At 53.0% G+C, this 23181-nt stretch overlaps 1 protein-coding gene across 16 annotated transcripts in view; it reads right to left on the bottom strand.

The window, feature by feature from the left end:
- The window catches only part of ACOX2 (acyl-CoA oxidase 2), a 30817-nt gene extending 9337 nt beyond the window's left edge, over positions 1 to 21480 (bottom strand). The window contains exons 1-15 of one of the 16 annotated variants that reach the window (XM_015459570.3): positions 21419 to 21480; positions 19773 to 19878; positions 19214 to 19494; positions 18435 to 18597; positions 17841 to 17992; positions 17317 to 17424; positions 15004 to 15123; positions 14570 to 14685; positions 13714 to 13886; positions 11438 to 11600; positions 10120 to 10310; positions 8997 to 9179; positions 8414 to 8593; positions 6049 to 6154; positions 2748 to 2965 (exon numbers count right to left, since the gene is read on the bottom strand). In XM_015459570.3, the coding sequence (XP_015315056.1) occupies positions 2748 to 2965; positions 6049 to 6154; positions 8414 to 8593; positions 8997 to 9179; positions 10120 to 10310; positions 11438 to 11600; positions 13714 to 13886; positions 14570 to 14685; positions 15004 to 15123; positions 17317 to 17424; positions 17841 to 17992; positions 18435 to 18597; positions 19214 to 19376 (2036 nt within the window). In that variant the 5' untranslated portion in view covers positions 19377 to 19494; positions 19773 to 19878; positions 21419 to 21480. 16 annotated transcript variants of the gene reach the window in all.
- Positions 21481 to 23181: the final 1701 nt, after the last annotated feature.

Genomic DNA, 23181 nt, shown 5'->3' with positions numbered 1-23181 from the left:
TGTGGGTTTGATGTACGCACATTGTTTGCGTCAGTGCTTTCTTGTCTGAATTGTAAGTCTCTGGGCCCAAGGGAAGCACTCAGCATGCTGTTGCAAATTTAAAAAAAAAATCATGCTTATCGGTGATCTTTTGTGTTTCATTATCACCAACAGTCAGGGCTAGAACGTTATCATCTTCATGTGCTTTAAATGCCAAGCGTTTCAGAAAGTTAGACACACTTGGGCTTGAAATGTGCAGTACTCAATTATGCTATTAATGGTTCTAATCACTGGATTCTCTCTATTAGGGACAGTTTCATACCTGGGACATAATTTTACATCTGATATAGTTTTGATAATTTTTGAGTTTCAATTCACTGAGCATCAACTTGGAGTCACAAGTAACGTGTTGGATATTGTTCAAAATGAAAAGAAGTTGGTCTAGCTTTTTTTCTTTTAATCTCCTTCATGAATATCTTTTTTTTTTTTTTTTTTTTTAAGTTCAACTCTTTATTGGCTGTGCCTTGCTGGATTTGGGATCTCATTTCCCTGACCAGGAGGGATTGAACCTGTGGCTGCTTCCTGCAGTGGAAGCGTGGAGTCCTAACTGCAGGACCATCAGGGAAGTCCCCTTTTCTTTTGTTCTCCTATTCTTGTTGATGGTGTGAACTACTGGAGGTTTTTGGGGAAGAGTCGTACACTTATGCGTCATGCCCTGCGTGGCTTCCAACAAACACAGCAGGCATCGTCTTTTCTCAGAAAAGCAATGTCACAGATTGTTTCCTTTTCCATCTTATGGACAATGGTTACTAATTAGTAATAATTTCTATTTCTTCCAGTATCCTGGTCATTTGGGGCTTTGGTTTTCTTAAAGTGATCATTTTGATTATATATAAAGTGACAGGATGAATGTATTGCATTAGTATGTCATGGCGGTCAACTGCACTGCTTATGCTGTCTGTAAAAACTATATTATTGTTGAGCAAAGTCCAGGAGATCATTAAGAACAGCGAAGTCTAGCATGCTGCAGTCCATGCAGTCGCAAAGAGTCAGACACGACTGAGTGACTGGACAACAACAAATTGTTTTACAAGTCAGGACACGAATTACTAGATTTTAAAAATGTCATCTTGAAGCTGAGGGAGTATTAAAGTGAGTTTAGTCAACTAAGCACATTCAACAAAAATAAGGATATATTTGAAATAAACAATAGCCCAGCCTTCATTTTAACATGCAGTTTAAGAGCACGTGCTCTGGAGGTAGATGGGTCCTAGACTGTGCCCTGCCCCTCTTCTGGCTGGTTGTGTGACCTTCAACCCTAAGTCCCAGTTTTCTCCCCTTTATAAAGTAGGGAAATTAATAGTATCCACTTCGGAAGCCTATCAGGATTAAATGAGATGATGAATATAGAAGCTTTTGGCATACTGTCTGGTAAACATAAGTGTTCCTTAAGTACTGCTGCTGCTGCTAAGTCGCTTCAGTTGTGTCCAACTCTGTGCGACCCCATAGACGGCAGCCCACCAGGCTCCCCCGTCCCTGGGATTCTCCAGGCAAGAACACTGGAGTGGGTTGCCATTTCCTTCTCCAATGCATGAAAGTGAAAAGTGAAAGTGAAGTTGCTCAGTCGTGTCCGACTCTCAGCGACCCCATGGACTGCAGCCCACCAGGCTCCTCCGACTGGAGTGGGCTGCCATTTCCTTCTCCAGTGCATGAAAGTGAAAAGTGAAAGTGAAGTCGCTCAGTCGTGTCCGACTCTTCAAGACCCCATGGACTGCAGCCTACCAGGCTCCTCCGTCCATGGGATTTTCCAGGCAAGAATACTGGAGTGGGGTGCCATCACCTTCTCCATCCTTAAGTGCAGTGTCAGACTTTATTTTTTGGGGCTCCAAAATCACCGTAGATGGTGACTGCAGCCATGAAATTAAAAGACACTTGGTCCTTGGAAGAAAAGTTATGACCAACCTAGATAGCATATTACAAAGCAGAGACATTACTTTGCCAACAAAGGTCCGTCTAGTCAAGGCTGTGGTTTTTCCAATGGTCATGTATGGATGTGAGAGTTGGACTGTGAAGAAAGCTGAGCGCCAAAAAATTGATGCTTTTGAACTGTGGTGCTGGAGAAGACTCTTGAGAGTCCCTTGGACTGCAAGGAGATCCAACCAGTCCATTCTGAAGGAGATCAGCCCTGGGATTTCTTTGGAAGGAATGATGCTAAAGCTGAAACTCCAGTACTTTGGCTACCTCATGCGAAGAGTTGACTCATTGGCAAAGACTCTGATGCTGGGAGGGATTAGGGTCAGGAGGAGAAGGAGACGACAGAGGATGAGATGGCTGGATGGCATCACTGACTCGATGGACGTGAGTCTGAGTGAACTCCAGTAGTTTGTGATGGACAGGGAGGCCTGGTGTGCTGCGATTCATGGGGTCACAAAGAGTCAGACACGACTGAGCGACTGAACTGAAGACTAAGTAAGACTCATTAATACTATTCTTGATACACAGTATTAATATGTAGTATGCTTTATTTTATTCATATTCTATGGATTCTATCATTGCCGGATCATGTTAGAGTTTGAGGTAGCTAGATGATTTACTCTGAAACATTTTAGTTGTGATTTTTTTCCCCTTATTTTTTCCCCTTTCTTAATCCATAGTGTGTCCAGGACTGTTGCTGCTTTTGCCAGACCTCCATTTAGCAAGAATTTTGGAGCTGAAGGTTTTGGTGTTTGAAATGAACAGAGGGTTGAGGGTGAAGGGCAGCCACTCACCGGATGAAGGGGAGCAGGTCCAGGTAGGCTTTTCTCGCCATGTCTATTTGGGCACCAGACAGGAAGCCGTCATGGAGGAAGTCGCCCGCGTTAGTCAGGATGCCATGTAGGGCATAGAGGTCAGAGAGGCGTTTGAGCACCTGGTGAATCGCTGGCTGGCTTTCCAGTTTCTCCAGAGCTTCTGTGAAAATCTTCACAGTGACATAATAGAGGTGTGCCTACAAAGATGCAGAGATGCGTTAACCTCTGATTTCTGCCTCCACAAATCATCCCGGAAGCTTGGCAAGACTGCTGGAAGAAGGTTGCTGTGGCCGTGTGTTTCCCAGCAGTCTGACAAGCAGCCGCCTCTCTCCTAGCTCACTGCGTCTGGCTAAGCCTTTTCGACGGTGTCCGTGTGCGTGCTAGCGGCTGGTGGGCTCTGGAACTTGGCCCTTCGCTTCTCATTGTGCTTGGGGCAGTTTCAAGTTGGTTTGAAAGAAAGAATACAGGAGTGTTGGAGGCTGACCTGGGCCAGGGGGGACAGCACCGCTTTTCTCGAGAAAATAGCCGTTTATTGTCTGCCGTGTTCACCGCCTTGCCGCCTGTACCTGGGCCGCTGACCCCATGCCGAGTTCGCAGCAGTTGGATGTGGTTAAGGAGCGGAGGTGCTCCGCCGCCCTCCCGGGTCAGATGCCTTGGTGCTCAGGCTGCACCCGGTGTGGCAAAGTTAGAGACCCTCACTTTCCCACTTACACCCTGGGTCCCTTTTCTCACCTGAGAGCCGCATCCCTGAATTCTCAGGGCTCTGGATTGAAGAGTGGAGTGATGAAGAGCTGCCCGAGGGTGCCCGCCTCTGCCTTATGGAGCAGGAAGGGGGCCAGAGAGAGGAGGGGCTCCTTGGGGCAAGGCTGAGCTGCACCCTGGCACCGTGCTCTGAACACAGTCAGCCTTAGTTTGTGACTGTATTGGTTTCAAGCTTCTCTCCTGTCCAGGTTGGGGTGGGAGTGGGATTTATACTCTGTAGCATTTATACTCTGTGATCGGTCATGTCTGACTCTTTGCCACCATTAGACTATAGCCCACCAGGCTCCTCTGTCCATGGGATTTCCCAGGCAAGAAGACTGGAGTGGGTTGCCACTTCCTCCTCCAGGGCATCTTCCCAACCCAGGGATCGAACCCACGTCTCCTTTGTCACCTGCATCGCAGGGGGATGGATTCTTTACCGCTAAGGCACCTGGGGAGCCCTGTTTATGTACTCAAGCTGGCTCTCTAAGTTTTACATCTATTAACTCATATAACCTTCACAATAATCCTACAAGGTAGATCCTATTGTTAGCTCCATTTTGTGGAGGAAGCGTGTGAGGCATCTAGAGAGTAAGTTCCTCACCTAGGCACTGGCTAATGAGTGGTAGCAGTGAGTTCTGAACCAGGGCAGTCAGTCTCTCGATTAAGAATTGGTAGCATTACTCGCTACCCTGTGTTGCCAAAGCCACCAGAGACTGAGGCTGGATGTTACTGGGCCAGGACCAGAACTTGGGCCAGGGTTTGCTCCTGCTTGCCCACCCCTCTGCCACTGTTCCCACCAGCCCCTTGTGTTGCTCTGCTGGGCACGTCTGGTTTCCAGATGAGACCCCGTTGGGTCCTTGAGGTTTCTGTAGAGGACAGGGCCTCCCAGGGCCCAGAGCCCAGAAAGTGCGGGTTTCCCTGCCCATTATGACTTTAGAGGGTCGGCATCAGCACCGCCTTCCCAAGAAGCTGCTCATCCTTAAAACTGAGATTACGCGTCTCTCCCTCTTGGTGTCATGGATATTAAATGAGGTAACCCCGGCAGTCGCGCCTGGTGCCTTTGAAGGCAGGGCATGGGTTTGGAAAGCAGGTGAACAGTGGGCAGGTGCGGTTCCTTTCTAGGTGTCTGGTGAGACTGCAGCCTTTGCTTACCCTCTCCTGTGCCGATGGTGCATTGAACACAGCAGGCAGCACCTCTATGGTGGACAGAGTGGAATGGAGGTGGCAGAATCACACCCACCCCACCCATGCAATGGAGGTGATGGGCCACCAGGTGGCGCTCCTGTCTGCCTGCCGCCGGGAGCTGCTGCAGAACCCTGGTGGGCTCTCCCGTTCTAAGGCGGCTGTCTTCTGGGCGTGCTGCCTGAGGATTGAAGCGACCACCTTGGTTCTCCAGCCATAGGTAGGCCCAGAGTCCCAGCGGCCTGAGCTAGAGCTCAGGAGCCATTCTTAGCTCCATGCCACTCCACTGCTGTCTGAAGCCTGCCCCTTCTTTCTTCCACACCCTGAATATTTCATCCACCCATCATGCATCCACCCACTTCTCTCCTTGCCCTCTGGCAGGTTCATGGTCTGGGGCACCCTCAGCCCTTTCCAGACTGCTGCCTGCTCTGTACTGGCCTCTAGCCTCCAGTCCTCTCCTCCCCCTGCAGCCTGTATGATCCTTCTAGCATGAAACTCATCGCTACACTCCTCTGATGGAAACCCTGCAAAGGCTTCCCACTGGAGTGAACACAAAACCCAGACTTCTCACAGTGCTGTCGGAGGGGCCAGGCCGTGCCTATCTTTCCTTCTCGCCTCCCTCCTTCCTCTCCAGATTCGTCGTCTTCCTTTAGGTTCTCCTTGGAAGGACGTGCATTTCCTCCCAAACGCTGTGCCTTTCCTTGCCTCCACGTCTTGCATCTCCTGACCCCTTTGCTGGAAATCCTTCCTCTCCAAAGCCACAGCCTCCGCCCACTGCCTGGCTGATTGCAGCTCGCCCTTGCAGTCTTGGCCTGTATGGTTTTTCTGAGAAGGCTTTCTGACTCCTTAAGGGCGGTGAACTTGGACCTGCTGTGGGACCTTGGGGCAGCCTGTATTTCCCTGTGGCAGTGCTTTCTTGATCGTAGCCATGCATGGCCTCTCTTGAGCCCCCCAGAACCCAGTCTGACGGCGGGTGTTGGAGTGCTCTAGTATTTGCTGGCAGACAGTGAATTATGCACAAACACAAAATACAGTGTAAACGGAATCAGACATCTATGGATTGTCTGTGGGGCTAAGGGGAGACTTGACCTGCTTTTCTCTCTGGGAGGAAATATTTGAACAACCTGAAGCAAATCCAATAACACTGCCTCATTACGTTTTTTCTCTAAGAGCTGCCAGCAAGACTGCTTTGGAGTTAAGTCCTTGAATTAAAATACCCGGGGCTAAAGGCTTGAAAGTGAAATGAGGGCAGCCACTGAGCAGGGCTGAGGCATGATGGCAGGTTTTCTCGGCCTGGCGGCTTGCTGGGGAAACAGAACGGGGCCCTTTCAGCTCTGGCTGACTGGCAGCTCACCTTGGTGGCCTGGACATGGATGACAGTGGTCTGGTTCCACGCATCGTGCTCATCGGCCCCGGCTTGCCTCAGCGTCTGTAAGTGATGCACTGAGTCCTTTATGAGCCTAAAGGCCGGAGAAAATAAAGGTTCTGTTTCTTGACTGAGTGGAGAAGGGATTGATGGCATTTGATCCCAGGATGCCTGGGGTCCCACAGAAGTAGAACAGTTCTATTTATTGACTGTTTGTTGGTGTTGGAAACCTAAACAATGTCCTTGTTGTATATAAACTCCTTAACCCTTTTAAGGGTAAGGCATTCCCAGTTTGCAGTGGGAAACGTGGAGTCCTAGAGAGGTTAATTAAGCGAGTCACGCAGTGAGGAAGGAGTTCATAACCCCCTAGCTGCGCCAGGCGCCCTCCCCTCTTTCTGATGTGGTCTCCACCCTGATCCCAGTATTTTCAGGCCACTCAGTTGACTGGCTTCTGTGCCGAGCAAGGAGAGTGATTTTCCTCTAAGGCTAGTTGAAGCCTGCCAGTCACCCACTGTGCTCCAAGTTCCACCTAAGGGACTTTAGAAAGGAGGAAAGAAAACCATCCTTTGTTCTCCAGACTACAAAATTGGTCATTTGTTTAGTTAACCTTTATTCTCTTATCTTCTGTTCCCTGCCCATCCCCTCCTGACCCTTGGAATTTGTATGCAAAACAAGCTATTTATTAGGCAATACTTATGTTGCTTTGTCACGGGATATGTAAGCACATGACACATCTGAGTTCTGAGCAAAAAGCAATACACAGCCATCCCTTGCTATCTCTGGGGGGTGGGTGGGGGCAGGGAGAATGGTCCCAGGACCCCCACAGATACCAAAACAGAGATGCTCAAGTCCCTGTATGAAACAGTGTGGTATGGTCACAGGCTCTGCGTCCGCGGATATGGAGGCCAACCGGGGTGGCATTTTAATTACCCCGAGCAGCCTTCTTTTGCCCACCCCTCCACTCCAGCTGAAATGTTACTTCTGTGAAGCCTGAACTTTGGTTTCTATCAGACTGGTTTACTGATGGATCCTCAGAGCCTGGTGGATTATTAAGTACTTGCTAGATATTTGTGGAGAAAATAGATGAATGTTCCAAGTTGCTTTTGATCTTGAAATAACTATTAACCATCCCTGGGATCACCGGTTGGGATGTAATAAGACCTCTTATTATGTACTGAAGCTGTTTTTTCCGGGTTGTTTTTGGTGTGCTGGTTGGGGAGGGCTCAGAAGGTGTCCCTCCTAGGTAGTTAAGTCTCTTCTCCGTGGGACTGTCTGTGTTTGGCCACGCCCAGTCTTTATTCCCAGCCCCTGGCACATGTGGATGTTCTTGGAACATAGTGTCTGACAGTATTTACTGAATGATAGAGTGGAGGAGTCTTTGGTCTTGTCTATGTGCCCTGAAGCTTACTAGACCCTGGAAATAAACAAAATCTATCCTTTGTTATACTCATATTTTAAGCGTTATTTTTAGATTGTGGGATGTTTTGACCATGAAAGTACCATTATCCCTCTGTATCCAGTTTTCACATCTTCACATTCAACCAAGGATCAAAAATACTTGGGAAAAACAAACTCCTGAAAGTTAGTTCCAAAAAGCAAAAGTAGAATTTGGTGCACACTGGTAACTATTAACATATCAGTAACGTATTTATTCCTGTTCACATAATATTTACATTTTATTAGGTATCATAAGTAATCTGGAGATGATTTAAAGTATATGGGAGGGTATGCATAGGTTTTATGCAAATACCCATAATATTGCAAATTTGCAAATATTCCATTTTATGGAAGGGATTTGTGTGTGTATCCTGAGAGTTTGATATCTATAGAGATCCTGGAACCAATCCCCTGCCGATACAGAGGGATGACTGCAATGCTTTATTTATTAGTATTAATATTAGTACTGATAGCAGTACTAGTATTATCAGTATTACATTATATAATTATATATAACTATTGCATATATAATTATTATGTTACATTGTCATATATAATTACATTATTATGCTATAATATTGTCAGCATTAGTACTGATAGTTTTTGTTATTTGCATTGTATGGGTACATTCTCTGTATTTCAAACCATAATAAGAGCCTAAAGATTTAAAAAATTCCTTGCACTGGTTTGAGAGCTAATGTCTTCCTGTTATCTTGAGCAGGATGGGGAAGTGACAGGTGTGAATTTGCCTTCTCTCTGCCCCTCATGGCAGAAACCGAGAGGAGTGAGGAGGTTGGAAAAGGGGGCTGGTTTTTGGAAGAGTATCCAAGACTGTACCCCCCAGCCAACCCCAAAGGCCCTAAGTGTAAAGGAGCCTGCCTCCAGGTGGGATAGTTGGTTTCTCCGCATGGCTCACCTGACTGCCACGTGTGCCCAGGCCGTGGTGTAGAGCTCGGGTTGGAGGAAGTCGGCTGCCGTTTGGGCTGGACACCTGGCCAGGTCAGGTGCGGTCAGGTATGCGACAGACTGAGGGAGAGACCCCTTCGATGCGGAGCCTGGGGACTTCTGAGTGTTCAGGTAGCTCTTTATCAGAAATCTGGGGGGCAGAGGTACCAAAAGGTGAGAGGGTTGGGGGGCCCCATGGGACAGCCCAGCACCCCTCTCTCCCAGCATCGTGCACCCTTAGGCTCCCCATGGGAGAACCAGGGCCACCCACGCTCTTTCCTGGGTCCCTGCTGGTGGCTGCTCCTCACTCAAAGCCACAGTGCATCTGAGGCTATAATTTCTTTCACAGTGAAATGGGCCTGGAGCCGCAGACCTTGGCAGACATCTTCAGATCCTGAACGTAAAGCCTTTTGATAATGGAACAGAATCTTCTGTCTTGGCTAGGATCTTGTGATTTGGGGATTTATGACGATTATACTGTGACTGCGGAAATTAAATTTTCTTAGCTGATAAAGGGATAGAGGCAAGATTGCGAACGTGAATGGGAGAATTACAGGTGGCTCTTAGCTTCTTCTTTATGATAATCCAGTGATTGGAGGCTCTGGGCCAGAGAAGCCTGGATTCCCATGCCAGTCCACTGAGACCTCTGTGACCCTGTAGAAGTCACTTCTCTTCCCTCAGCCTCCTTGCTTCCAGCTCTAGATGACGATGATAGTCGTCTGATGGGTCTGTGAAAACTGGATGAGATAGTATTTTCTGAGCGCTTGGCACAGTGTGGGGCATTTGTATTCCTTTTGTAATTTGAAAAAAAAAAGTAATGTTGTATAGTTACAAGTTTTTAAAGAAATGTTATATAGCAAATTTGCCAGTCCTTTCTCCCTGCCTGGAGAAGTATTTGCCCTCTGTAGTCCCCTGAGATGGAGGCACGTGAAAGGCCCCGTCAGCCACAGAAGCACGAGAGAAGAAACTGCCTGTTGAGGGGATAAGGAATGAGTCATTCCTCCCTGCCTTTCAGGGTGGGGCCTCCGGCGCAGACCGTGCGCTAAACCTGGGCATGCCGCAGGGAGCCCCCCAGCACACAGAGAGAGACGCTCAGATCGTGTAACCGCTCCAAGGGAACGGCAGTTGCTGCCCTAGACAGAGTGGTCAGGGGGAGCATCTGGAGGAGGTATCGTTTTAGCTGAGACCTGAAGGGTGAGGAAGAGCCAGCTGGAGGGGAGTGAGGCCCCGCAGAAGTGAGCAGAGGAGGAGGTGGGGAGAGGATGGAGGGAGGCAGGGCCAGATCGAAAGGTCCTTTTAGGCTGCAGTGTGGGGTGTGGCCTTTTCCTGGGAGCTGAGGGAAGTGATTGAAGAATTGGGAGCCAGGGAAAGAGGTGATCTTCTTTAAGCTTTGAGAAGGTCCCTTGGCTGCCTGTGGAGAAAGGACTGAAGTGAGGCAGGTGGGAAGCCGCAGAGCAATGAGGAGACTGATGCTGTGGTCCAGGGGGCGGGGCTGGTGGCCTGGCTGAGGCTGCAGGGTCTGGGGAGAGGGGATGGATTGGAGACACGGTGTGGGAGCTGGGCAGCCCCCACGTGGCTTTCCCAAAGTCTGCTCCCTCCGTGGGCGTGAGATGATGCTTCAACCCAGGCAGCAGCTCGGTGGGATCCCTGGGGGCCAGGCAGAGGCCTGGGCCTTACCTGGCCGTCTGCAGGTAGAGCACCGTGTTCTCGCCCTCATAAGTGCAGGAGGCCGTCACTCTGGTGAGCAGGGAGGGCAGGCCGCTCAGCTTCGAGTAGCCGTGTCCACCGCAGGCCCTGCGGCACTGCTCGACCCCCTGGGTGCAGAAGTCCGACAGCATGGCCTTCAGACCTGCGCTCAGCGCGTGAAGCTGCGAGAATAAGAAGGGGGTCAGGTGGCGTCAGGAACGACGTGCCTGCCACTCACAGAGCGCCCACGGGTGCTGAGCACCGCTCTGTGCGGTGAGAACTGTCTCCTCAGCCCATGACTTGATGAATGAGAAGACAAAGGCTCGGGCCATAGAGAGAGGCAGTGTCACTGGAGGGCTGATAAGAACAAAGGATAAGTGTCCAGGCCAGTGTCTCCGGGATCTCAGGTAGAGAGTGCTTCCCAGGTCGGTCTCGCCATTATCCAGGAGCTGCAGATTGTCCCCACAAGCAGAGATTTTGGAGAGCTTGTCTGTGAGCGTGTGGGTCCACTGTCAACCCACTGTTTTGGGTTGTAGGAGTGGCCGCCAGGCAGTAGACCTGGTTTGAGTTTTTGGTTCTTGGAGACCCTTAGCCGTCTGTCAGACTTTTCAGGTCCTTGGGAGGAAGGGGCATGTCCCTTAAGCTCTCTGTGCTTCACTTTCCTCATCTGTAAAATGGGTATGGTGCCTGCTGTAGCGTGGACAGATTACTGAAGCAATGCTCATAAAACACAGGGCCTGGACGGACTAAATCTTAGTGTGTGTGTGTCCACAGTCCTTTATCTGAGAGGGCCTTGGAGCCAGATGTGTTTTTGGAATCAGAATATTTTTTGAATTTTAGAAAGGTAAAACAGGGCATTTAAGGTGGATTAAATATAACACACTTATAGGAGCCAGGGGCATCTTAGTGAGCTGATTGATGTACTGGTATTTCTGCTGCAAAATGTATTCACAGCGAGTGGGATAAATCTGGGCAGTTGCGGTCAAACCGTGCCACCCGGTGAGTTCTACGTGACTTTTGGTTTTCAGAACTTTCTGAGTTTCAGAGACACACCAGGGATTGCCCCCTGTGTTCTGTACACCGTCTGTGATTACTTCATCTAACATATTTAGAGCTTCCTGGGGGCCAGACCTGGGAGGATTCTATGTCAGAATACGGTTCACCCGGGGCGGGAGGTGGGCTGGGATGTTGGAAATCTCCTGTGGGCGGGGAGGCAGGAAAAGCCCAGGGCGGGCAGGACTGGGGCTGTGTCCCGGGGGAGGACAGTTTCAGCCACGGTCCCAGCTTCTGCCCCGCAGGAAGCAGGTACCTCAGGCAGGAGTGCGAAGTCTCCGTCCAAAATGAAGCTGTAGGAATGGTGGAAGAACTCCAGGAGGTTGTTGGCCACGAAGTGGAACGCATAGGCCATGGCCAGCGGAGGAAAGAGTTTCTGCTGCTGAGTCTGGTAATCTAGGACCTTCGCCTCTGGGTCGCTGAGGGAAAGGAAAGCAGATGTAGAAGGTTGCTACCTGCCCCACCCACCTTCCCCGAGGCCATAAAAGCCTTAAAAATGACAGTTGATAACTCACTGCCAGACTTGACGTAGAGGGACATGGTACCACTAATAGCCTTAAAATTCCATCTCACATGAACACCCACACGTTTCACTGTAGAAATGCTGGCGTGTTTGCTGGTGGGTGCTGCCCCTTGTGGAGGTTTACAGAATTAGAGCATATGTACCTGCGAAAATCTGGCAAGTTCTGAATACCAACATACCTGGTCTCAAGGATTTGAGGTGAGGGCTTGTGGCCCTGAAGCCCGGGGTATTTGACCCTTGACCTTTCACTGTCCAGCTTCATGTGCTGTGTGCTGGGGAACACCGTGAAGCCTAGTCAGTACCTCTTAGGCTGTGAACGTGGGTTTGATGCAGTTCCGAGGTAGGGATTTCTCCTGCCTCGTCCATTACTGTGTCCTCAGCGCTTGAGACTCTGGTCAGCATTTGGGGCCTGTGGTAGGTAACTACTTGTGGGTTGAGAAAAAGTGTGACCATGAGAGGCCTCCCGTTGGGGATGGGGCGAAACCTGGTGTCTCTTCCTCAGGCCAGCAGCCCCTCACCTGGACATGCACTGTTATAACCATCCTCAGGGCGTTTCTGCAGCCCATAAACCTGGGCCCCAGCAGGACGGCACTGGCGATACCGTCTTCCCAGCTCGCCTGTCACCAGAGACGACTCCCTCAGCCCAGGATTCTGAAGCCAGGCTGGCCGAGGTGCCTTGGGCTTGCCAGCGAAGGACCCTGGACTGAGGGCCTGGCGTGCCTCACTGCCCTGGAAGAGCATTCTTGTCAGGCCCATTCGTAGATGGAGAAGCTGAGGGACGGGAGGGTTGGGCGGCTAGTCTGAGGTCCCGCAGCTAGCGAGCAGCCGAGTTGAGGGTGGCCCCAGGCCTGCCTGGTTTCGCCCCTCAGTCCACTTTGCATTAGTCACCTGTGGATCCTTGAGCCCATGGTGTGAAACTCCACCAGATTCTTAGACCAGATGTTCGCAAGTTCCGGTCCTGGTGGTCTCGCTCTTCCCTTTAGAAGTGAGGAAGTAGGCCTAGAGAGGGCAGAGGACTTGCCCAGGGTCACTTAGTGGAGTTGGGGCAAGAACCGCCCTGACCCCGCCTGTCTCTGCCCCACAAGTTCAGTCAGCTGTGCCATGTCCAGCCCAACCTCTCTCCCTGAGCTCACACTGCAGCCCTGTAGGCCCAGACTCCAGTTTGCTGCATCGTGGGTGTGTGCCCGTGTGGTTTGTTCTAGAAGATTCTTTGTCTACCGAAAATTGAAATGTAATGGGCAGTTCTATATTTTTTTTCTGGTGAATCTGATAACTGCGTGTGTGTGTGTGCGCCTGCATGCTTGAGGGAACATGGCTTTGTACACGTACACATATTAAAGCAGAAAAACTTATGTTTTTCTCCTGTGGATTACCTGCTACTTTTAAAATGAGAAAAATAAGTGCAAATCATTAAAAAAAAAAAAAGAAGCAGAGGGTATAGTCAGCCCCTCAGTGCCGTGGAGTAGACAGAGTATTGGCCAGACACAAGCGCAGACAACAGAAGGACCTGGATGTGGACATACCACAGCCAGAAGCCGACAGCCACAACCAGACAGAACCGTCTCCAATACAGTCGGATGTCACAGCGGGCTTTTCTAGACACAAGCATTCACAGCTGACAGAACAACCTCCAGGGCCATGTTCACCCACAGCATGGCGCCCAGCCCATCAGATGGCACTCAGCCTGGCACAGCCATACGGGACCCGTGTGGACAGACTGAGTCCACCCTGGCGGTGCGGGGCAGACACTGACCCGTGTGGACAGACTGAGTCCGCTGCAGGGCAGACAATGACCTACAGATACAGGTCGGGCCGGCTGGTCAGCCAGGGTTCCAGGGAGCCAGGAAGACCCCACAGACCGGATGGGCCAGGCCCAGGCGACTGTGTGTGCACGAGGGGGCTCACGTGTGCTCCTGGCACCCCACTCTGGCAGAGGGCTGGGGTCAGGGGGCAGACACTGTGGGACCGAGGGGGCCCCGGCTGCTGTGGTTCCTCTGGGCGCCCCTTGCCTGGGCCGGAGGCGGGATTGGCGGCGGATGACGGCGTAGCGGACGGCAATGGTGCAGGCCTTCTGCAGCAGCGGGAGGACCTCGCCCAGCAGAATGTCCACACGTACCACCACCATGCTGAGGTAGTTACTCTTCGGCACTCCGAGCTTGACATAGGTGCCATCTGGTAGGACCTAGTAGACGGGGGCCAGGCAATGGGTCTGAGCTGGGGCTCCCCAGCCTTCCTGCGCCCAGAACCGTGGGCCTCCCTGCACTGTAGACACTGGCGTCCTCGGGCTGCTCACCCGGAGTAGACCCAGCCAGCACCAGCCGTGTGCTGGTACGGCCATTGTTAAAACTGACACTCGCCTGTACTTGCTGACACATACCCACTGCCCACATGCCTCAGCTCACAGCTCCTCCCTGGTACGCCCCAGACCCCCCACAAGCCACAGCTTCCCTCATATCCATGGTCATGCCTGGCAAAGTGGGGACCCCCCCAGAACTTCCTCCAGCACTCAGCTGATGTCTGTTCGAAGATTGGTTGTGTGCAGGCTGTACTGGAGGTGTGTACGCACACCATCCTCAACCTGTTTCTCTTTTCCTCACATGGCCTTGCCACCCTACCCCGTGACTGCTCTGCCACCTAATGCGGTGAGCATTTACTCTGAGGTTCAGCGAGGCCAAGTGACGTGCCCAAGATCACACAGCTCCAAAATTGGGACCTTACTCAGGTCTGCGGGACACTAGAGCCCCTCTGGGAGGGATGCCCCAAACCCAACTCTCTAGAGAAGGACCCAGGGGCAGCAGCAGCTTTCTGTGGGGTGTCTCTGCCCCCTCGCAGGCAATGCAGGCTTGCGCCCTCCCCAGGACCCACCTGTGCGAAGCGATTCAGCATGTTCTCCCTGGGGATGCGCACGTGGTCCAGTTTGAGGAAGCCATTATCCGTGTGTTCAAAGTCCATCTTGGGCCCAATGTCCCCAATGGTGATCCCTAGGAGGATACGGAGGAAGGGGTGGCCGTCAGTTGAGGGGTCGTATGTCAGCACACAGCCACATGCTGGCTCCTCCGAGCCTCACAGCGGCCCATGGTGTTGGGGTTATCACAGCTGCTGCAGATGAGCAGGCTGAGGTCAGGTGCTCAATCTTGCTCGTATCCACCCAGCCTGTTAGAGCCAGGTCTGTGCAACTGGACCGGTCCCTGCCCAAGGGAGACAGGCCCCAGTTTCCCCCATGGACCTCTGGGGCCCAGGACAGGGAGGCCTGGTGGGGTCTTCTGGCAGGGGTCCTAGAGGAAGGAGCAGGAGCTTACCTGGCAGCGGGCTGTGGTCGTCAAGGCTCCGGATGGGGACAATAAAGGCATGCATGCCCTGCCGGGCTCCAGAGCAAATCAGCTGGGCCTGGACCAGGGCATGGGTGGCTGACCGTCCCACTGCAGGCAGAGAGGGGAGAAACCCAGTGTGACCCCTCATGTTACAGAGGAGCAGGCCAAACCTCCCCATCGGGACCCTGGAGGAGGGCCCAGTCTGTGAGGAGGACCAGTGTGGTGGCTTGGGGGTGGGGGATGCTCTGTGAGGCTGGAGCGGGGCTTTGTTTGGTCTGCCTAGGAGGGTGGGGGTTGGGGAGGCTGGAGGGCAAAGAGTATTTTCCAGGGGAGCCACACAGGCCAGAGTGCAAAGCAGAGGGAGCAGCATGTTCAGAAGCTTGGGGACCAGGTCAGCCTGGTGGGTCCCAGGTCGTGGAGTTGGTGGAGCCAGGGAAGCTTAGGGGTGCTTAGTCAGGATACCCCTCAGTTTATACAGCCTCCATTCATCCTTGGAAATGACTGGAACCACCCCAAGAACTTTAGTGTGAGTGTCTCGCTTTAGAATGGATGGGGTTGGAGGGATTTATGGAGAGTTGGTGGCTGGGGCTACAGAGAGTTCCGTCTAAATGTTTGGTTTGTATAGCAGCCACCCTGCGATACACGGGCAGAGTCCCCATGGGCTCGGGAAAGGAGGAAGGCTGATGGAGATCTTAAGAGGGCCCATTGCCCTCCATCCCTTCTGGCTGCTTTTCTAAAGGCAAAGCTTGACAAAGGCTACGGATTTTAATGAAAATGCCCTGAATGGAGCAATCTGGGAAAGCTTGGCATCTTTTAAAACTTGATCCTGCCACAGTCTTCTGACTGGAGTACATGCTCTTGATTATTTTCTTTGGGATCAGGGGGACAGGATTTTTACATCATGGCTGCGGGGGGGAACGTATGTAAGGATCTGTGGTCGGAACACGGGTCCCAAATCACAGGGAGATGTGTGCCTTGCTGCCCCCACCCCAGCAGGTGGGCACCTTTGAGACCTCAAAGAGTCACTGATTGCAAAGAGAGGGAGCTACCCTCAAAGAACCAAACAAATCTAGCAGTGACTTGCAAAAGGCATTGTGACAAAAGCAAGCTATTTTTTTTTGCTCCCTGTCCTCAAAAACCTATCAATGACCCTCTGTGCCATCAACCTGATAGTAGTGAATACAGATAACCAGCATTTCCAGTCTTTGCGGGCAGGTGTGCCCAAGTCCCGTTTTCCAGAAAAGGAAACTGCGGCTGAGAGAATAGAGGGCTGTGCCAAGGGCACCGACCTGAAGGAGGCTGAGCTCAGGCTTGAGCCCTGCCTGATTTCAGGGTCCCTTCTTCCCTGCAATTTTGTCAGTGGTCGCTGCTCTCTCATTTCTCTGGCCTCTCTCTCTCCACTGGTCTCTCCTCTCAGTATTCATCCCTCTCTGCTTGCCTCACCTCTCTCTCTCCCCCCCCCTCTCTCTCTCTGCTTTAGTTGGACTGCTCACGTGTGTTATATCTTTTTTTTCCAAAGACAAGTGAAACTCGCGCAGTTGTGTCCAACTCTTTGCGACCCCATGGACTATGCACTCCATGGAATTCTCCAGGCCAGAATACTGGCATGGGCAACCTTTCCCTTCTAGAGGGGATCTTCCCAACCCAGGGATCGAACCTGGGTCTCCTGCAATGCAGGCAGATTCTCTATCAACTGAGCTACGAGGGAAGCCGCTTTCCAAAGAAGTATTCTCAAATCAGAGGAAGAGGGCCCTGGTGGAACCCGGCTCCTCGGGATTTGGCAAACCGCCCACACTCTGGGAGGCATCGGGTGGGGGCGCAGCCTCCACCCACTGTCCGCAGGGGTGATGTGGCGCCAGTGGCCTGATGGACACTGGGGTGTCCAAAGCAGAAGAAGGCAGGCTCGTTTTTCTCACTGGTGTGTACCCTGTGCGCTGGCTGCTGGCAAGCTTAATCATTAACTTGGAAGACAACAAGAAGAATGGTGAGTGCCTGGGGCCAGGCCAAGTGTGTGTAGGGTGGCAGCGTGCACATGAGAGAGGCCTTGACCTTCATCCCCAAGGTTGGGGTCAGTTTCCTCAACTGTTTCAAAGTGCCTCTGGTGGCTTCTTAGCCACTCAGTGATGAAATTTTTCATATCCCAACTGTTCTACCACGTAAGAACCTGGGGCTCTGGGAAGGGACTTGCCCAATGTCATCAGCCTAGAACAGTGCCTCCGTCTGAGGTCTGCTGGACACCACCGTCAGCGCTATTCTGCGGTCCAGCTTCGCTGTCCTTGGGGGATGAGGGGGGATACTCACGGTCCCCAGGCCACCATTTGATGGCCGTCATCGTGGGGCTGTGCACCACAAACTCCTGGGTGGCTGCATCGTAGGTGGCTTCAGTCTCCAGGCCCTGAAGATACGTCCCTGGGAATCAAGGCGGGTAGGTAGACGTTGGGCCAGGGCGGGAGTCTGCTGGGCTAGCAGCGTCTGGGTGTCCCTGGAGCTCCCAGGCACCAGCCAGTGTGGAGTGGGGCACACTCCCACTCCAGTGTGTTCCCGGCATGTCTCTCCCTTCACTGGTGGGCTCTGCGGGGACACATGGCCAGCCCACGATAGCGGGTGGTGGCTGACATTTCCAGTAGGAAGGACTTGTGCCACCACCAGTTCATACGGTATGTTCGTGTAAATTAGAAAAAAATCACCCCCTCTTAAGACCTTTACACTGCCACCTGCTGTGACATCTTGCTAGTATATCAGCCTGTGACGACTGAGATGGAAATGGGCCCTCTGGAGCTGAGCAGGGCATTACCTGTACGCTGCATGCAGCAGCCCCTGCTCACCGTGCCCCAGTTCTGTCTGGGCGTATGTCCCCAGGATCTGGAACTTGCTGCAGAGTGGGTCCCACTTTGCAATCTGCTCCTCTGAGCCCAGGCTCCTGATGGTTTTCTGGAAGATGTGATGTATCGCGAAGCCCAAATCTCCAGAAACACTTCTGTAGGGGAGACACACAATGGTTGAACAGCCCAGCGGAGACAAGTTCCCCAGTACCCTCAGGCTGGCAGGGGGCAGGAGAGAAGGGACGCCTGGCCCTGGCTTCCCAGGAAGTGGTACCCTTGGCATAGAGCTGACTCACTCCCAGACCCTGATGCTGGCAAAGTGTGAGAGCAGGAGGAGAAAGGGGCGACAGAGGATGAGATGGTTAGATAGCATCACTGACTCAATGGACAGGAGTTTGAGCAAACTCCGGGAGATGGTGAAGGACAGGGAAGCCTGGCGTGCTGCAGTCCATGGGGTCGCAAAGAGTCAGACACGACTTAGTGACGGAACAACATCAACAACCAGTAGCTTTGCTGGGGAACATAGCTCATGGGCTGGGTTTTCTGGGGGCTCCCAGGTGGACCCGTCTCTGGTGGAGGCACCCTGTGAGTAAGCACCTGGAGGCGTACTGTAATTCACTGCTGCCTTCGGACCAGCCCAGGCGCTGTGCTAGCATGAGGATGTGGAATTTCTTCTTAATGGCGGCTTCGTAACGTTCATTCTGGGTCATGAAGTAATTATCCTTCAGGCTAAGCTCTGGTTCACTGTGGATGATGCTTTCTGTGAGAGGGACAGAGAACAGAGAGCGTAGCGTCCTGGGTGAGGTTCCGGGTACCTTCACAGCTTCCCATCCACGTGCCTCATGAGTGTGGAAAGGCAGTCAGACACCACTGTCAGTGTACAGATGCAGTCAGAGGTCCTGAGATGGGGAAGCGACTCGCCCAAGGCTGCGAAGCTATGCCGTGGAAGAATAAGTACCTCAGGGAATACTGACATGTTAAAGCTTCCTTCATAGTCCAAAGGGACAAATCTCTAATAGTGGAATTTTAAGAGCAGAATTTGTTATTTGAAGATGTATACCGTGTGCTAAGTCGCTTCAGAGGGTGTCCGACTCTCAGCGACCCCATGGACTATATGTAGCCCGCCAGGCTCCTCTGTCCACGGGGATTCCCCAGGCAAGAATACTGAAGTGGATTGCCATGCCCTCCTCCAGGGGATCTCCCAACCCAGGGATCGAACCTGCGTCTCCCACGTCTCCCGCACTGGCAGGCGGGTTCTTTACCACTCGGGCCACCTGGGAAGCCCATCTGAAGGTGGGACTGCTATGAAGGGACTGTCTTTCCAAGAAACGCACGTGGGCAGAAAGCCGGGGCTCCGTTCCCCAGCCTGCTCTTACCCACTTTCCTCCGGAGTGCGGTGTTCTGGGCGCCTCCGTCAAGGATGTTGGTGAGTTCCTCCACGTTGAAGGACTGCGAGTGCCTCTCGCTCTCTATGTCAGGATGCATGCTACTGCTCCAGGCGTCCCCCGCTGACACTCGGTGCACTGGATTGCCCTCCATCGCCTGGCTCTGCCTGGCATCCAAGAAGAGATACTTCCAGCCCAGCTGCTCTGAGCCTTGGACTGTGCTGAGAACCTGTGTGCAGCACGAACTGCTCAGGGCCGAATGTCAGCTCAGCCTGCTTGGGAGGAAAGCAGGTTCCTTTAAAGGCTTGCGGGCCCTTCCTCCTGCACACCCTCCCCTGGGGCCCTCGGTGGTGTGCTGGGCGCTGTCCAGCGGGCCTGCAGTGACTGCTCAGTACCCGGTGCCGCAGTCAGCTGCGTTCCAGCTGAGGTTTCGACAGAGTCTGAGGACACAGCTAGTGTTCTGCCATTGCGGCTAGTGTTCTAAGCATTGCCTGCGGGGCGGGGGATTCTCAGAAAACATCAGTGAAGGTCATGCATGAAGAAATTTCACCTTAGGGAGGCGAGGTGTGTGGCCTCTAGCCACACTGCTGGAGCTGACCAGGAACTGGGTGGTGTCCAGCCACAGAGCACACACTCTGTCGATGCTATAGCCGCACCTAGGGAGTGGGGAGGTCTCACCGGGGGGACCGGTGACCCCATTCACCAGTCCCAGGCTCAGCTGGCCCATTCCTGTGAGCCTGGATGGGTACTGTGGAGCTGAGGGAGGAAGCTTGCCTCTTGTCTGTGACGTGTTGCCCCCAAACCTGGGTGTCCCCCACAGCCACGGTGGACCCTGCATCCTTCACAGCACCCCCTCGGCCTCCTAGAGCCCCTGTTTCCCCACAGCAGAACAGCCCCCAGGTTGAGTCTCTCAGACCCCCTTGTCCGGCCACCCATCCCCTCTGCTAACCTCCTGTGCTGCCCTCGCCTTGCGCTCACTGCCTCGGCGCCTCCGCCCGCTCTCCCCGCGGCCAGGGTGAGCTCTGACACTGCAGTCTCCTCTCCTGCTGGCAGTCTGGTTCCGGGTGCTCACTGTTCATGGGCTGGAGTCCGTGCCCTCTGCCATCTCACCACCTCTCACCCACATGCCCCTTGCCCCGTATCCACGCCTCCCCACTCCCCTCCTGCCGTTTGCCCCCTGCTCTTTCCCCCACTTTTCCTAGTGAGCCCCAGCCTCCGGGGCCACCCCTTCGCCTCCCTGATGGCTGGGCCCCCTGGGAGAACCAGGCCCCCTTTTGGTTACCGCCCCACCCCGGCTGCTATTAGAGTGAACAATAAGGAAGGATTCCTTATTCATTCAAATGTCCCTCTCCCAAAGTGTGAGTGCCTGGGTGGCCAGCGCTGCTTTTCTGGGGTCCCCAGAGTCTAGCTCACAGGATGCCTGCTGTAAAGCTTTCCCACAGGTGGCCTCTGTTGATTCCCACTCTTCTTCACAACCCTGCAGATGCAATGGTATTATCACTGTTTATTAGAGAGGGCAGGCGCCTCGGGAAGAGAGGAGACTTTTTAAGGTCACACAGCCACCTGTGGCACATGGGATTCATGCACGGACTGAGTGGGGGAGGTGGGGAGTGCCACGGGCTGCAGACAGAGGGCCCGAAACCTTCGAAGAACCCCGTCATCTAACACCTGGATCCCCGCAAGCCCTCGTGGCCTGGCCTTGTCCCCTCTGCCACTTCCTCCCTGCGCTCCAACTGCTGCTCGCTGTGCTCAGATACACGCAGCCTCACCCCCTCCAGTGGCCAGGGCTGTGTCCTCCGCCCAGAACATTCTTTCCCGATGTTCTCACCGCTCCCTGCCTCCCTGTGCAAGTCCTTGGTCTGTGCCATCTTGTCAGTGAGGCCCACCTGACCGCCGTCTTTAAAACCCCACACCCCTTCCTCTAGCCTCCCCAGCCCCCCTCACCCTGCTCTGGGTTTCCTCTGCATCCCTTATCGTAACATACAAGATAATTTGCTCATTTACTGTTTTGTTGTTTGTTTATTGCTGTGTCTACCTGAGGGCCAGGATCTCGGTCACATTCGAGCCGTGGCGCTCATACTTGGCTCCCAGGGAGCGTCTAGGAGCAGGCGGCCGGGGAAGGACGGACTCTGAGAGTCCGTAGGGGTGGCGGCAAGTGCGCAGTGAGTCCCACTCCCTCCGGTGCCTCTGACTCACCTCTGTCCCATGCCTGCACGGTAGGCCTGGCCTGACCTCCGCAGCCGTGGCCCAGGCCTCTCAGCGCGGCTCGGCCAGCCCCTGTCTCCTCCCCGGGAGGGGCTGGACCACAGAAGACAGAAGGCGCTGCCTGGCAGGCTCCCAGCTGTACACTGCCTGCCAGGCTCCCTCTGCTGGGTGTGGCCGGGCTCTGCCTTGCCCGGGTCTGCCCTGGGAGGATGGCTCAGAGGGTGTGAAGTGGGACAGATAGCTTAGCACCAGGCTGGCCCAGCACCTCAGTGCCAGCCTCCAAGCCTCTGTCTTCCCCTTCCTCTCACTGCCCATCCGGCAGCCTCCCAGAACCTGGTCCTGGTCAGATGCACATGGTTTCACTCTGTAAAAAAAAAAAAATAAAAAAACACCACAGGTTGTACCCAGAGTCAGAGACCAGGGTGCAAATCCTGGAGGCGTGCCTCTTGGGGGACCACTTCTCTTAACTCCTTTCCCTTAACTATAACTCACAGGATGAAGGAAAGCTCTTTTTGTTTTTTTCTTTTTTAAAAATAAATTTAAAAAGCTCTTCATTTTTGGCCGTGCTGGGACCTCATTGCTTCATGGGCCTTCTCGAGTTGTGGGGAGCGGGGGCCACTCTCGTCTCTCGTTTCCGAGCACAGGCTCTCGGGCGCTTGGGCTTCAGTAGTTGTGGCTCGGGGACTCTAGAGCACGATAGTTGCGGCACAGGCTTAGTTGCTCTGCATGTGCCATATTGGGCTTCCCAGGTGGCACTAGTGGTAAGGAAACTGCCTGCTAGTGCAGAAGTTGTAAGGACATGGGTTTGATCCCTGGGTCAGGAAGATCCCCTGGAGGAGAGCATGGCAGTCCACTCCAGTATTCTTGCCTGGAGAATCGCATAGAATGAGCCTGGCAGGCTGCAGTTTATGGGGGTCGCAAAGAGCCGAACACGACTGAAGCGACTTAGCACGCGTGCACGTATGAAGGTTCGGCTTGTGCAGGATGCGCAGATTCGGTTATTTGTCAGTATTTATTTTTAGAATCCACGGTGATCTGAGTGCTGGGCATAGCAGGAAGCCCAAACCAGCCCTGCCCTTGGGAATCTTCCAGACTGGGTCAGGGAGCTGCTGCGGGAACAGAGGATCCCATTAGGAATGGGCAGGCTCGCCTAGCTGGATACTCACAGCCGCTTCTAATGAACTTATAACTTTTTTGAACTTAAGGTCTCCTTGCCCTCTCTTGCTGCTGCTGCTGTTCCCAGGGTGTTCCTGCTTTGCCCGTCTAGTTTTTGTCTTTTCGGCTCACCACAGTGTCACACTCTTCTGGGAAGTCACGCTAGTCTGGACTCTGGGACTTGCTTTCTTAGCTCCAAGCTTTGGCTCCTTGTGGTATAATAAAAGTTATAGATTCAGCCTTTGCCCTTGGTTCCTGGCAAAGAGCTCCTAAAAATCCTTGTCATCTCCTGAGTGATAGAATTCTCTTTTGTATCCTGGCTGGGGGCCTGCACACACCTTCGGGTTGGGCGGGGGGAGTTGCTGTCAGACAGACCAAGCCTTAATAATGCTAGGGCTGGACTAGCAGTCCTTCCTACCTCCCCCACCGCTAACCGCCTGGCTGGGAGAGTTGCTGGAGACTGAACAAGTCACCAGTGGTCCATGATATAACCATTTATACCTGCATTGTGAAGCCTCGGTAAAAATCCCTAAAACAGTGGGCTTTAGGGCTCTTCTGAGCTGGTGAACACATGGAGACACTGGGAGGGTGGCCTCCCA

Source organism: Bos taurus, chromosome 22 (assembly GCF_002263795.3).
Source record: "Bos taurus isolate L1 Dominette 01449 registration number 42190680 breed Hereford chromosome 22, ARS-UCD2.0, whole genome shotgun sequence".
NCBI classification, from domain to species: Eukaryota; Metazoa; Chordata; class Mammalia; order Artiodactyla; family Bovidae; genus Bos; species Bos taurus.
Note: the sequence above shows the minus strand (reverse complement) of the source record. Positions and strands in the feature narration are given on the sequence as shown.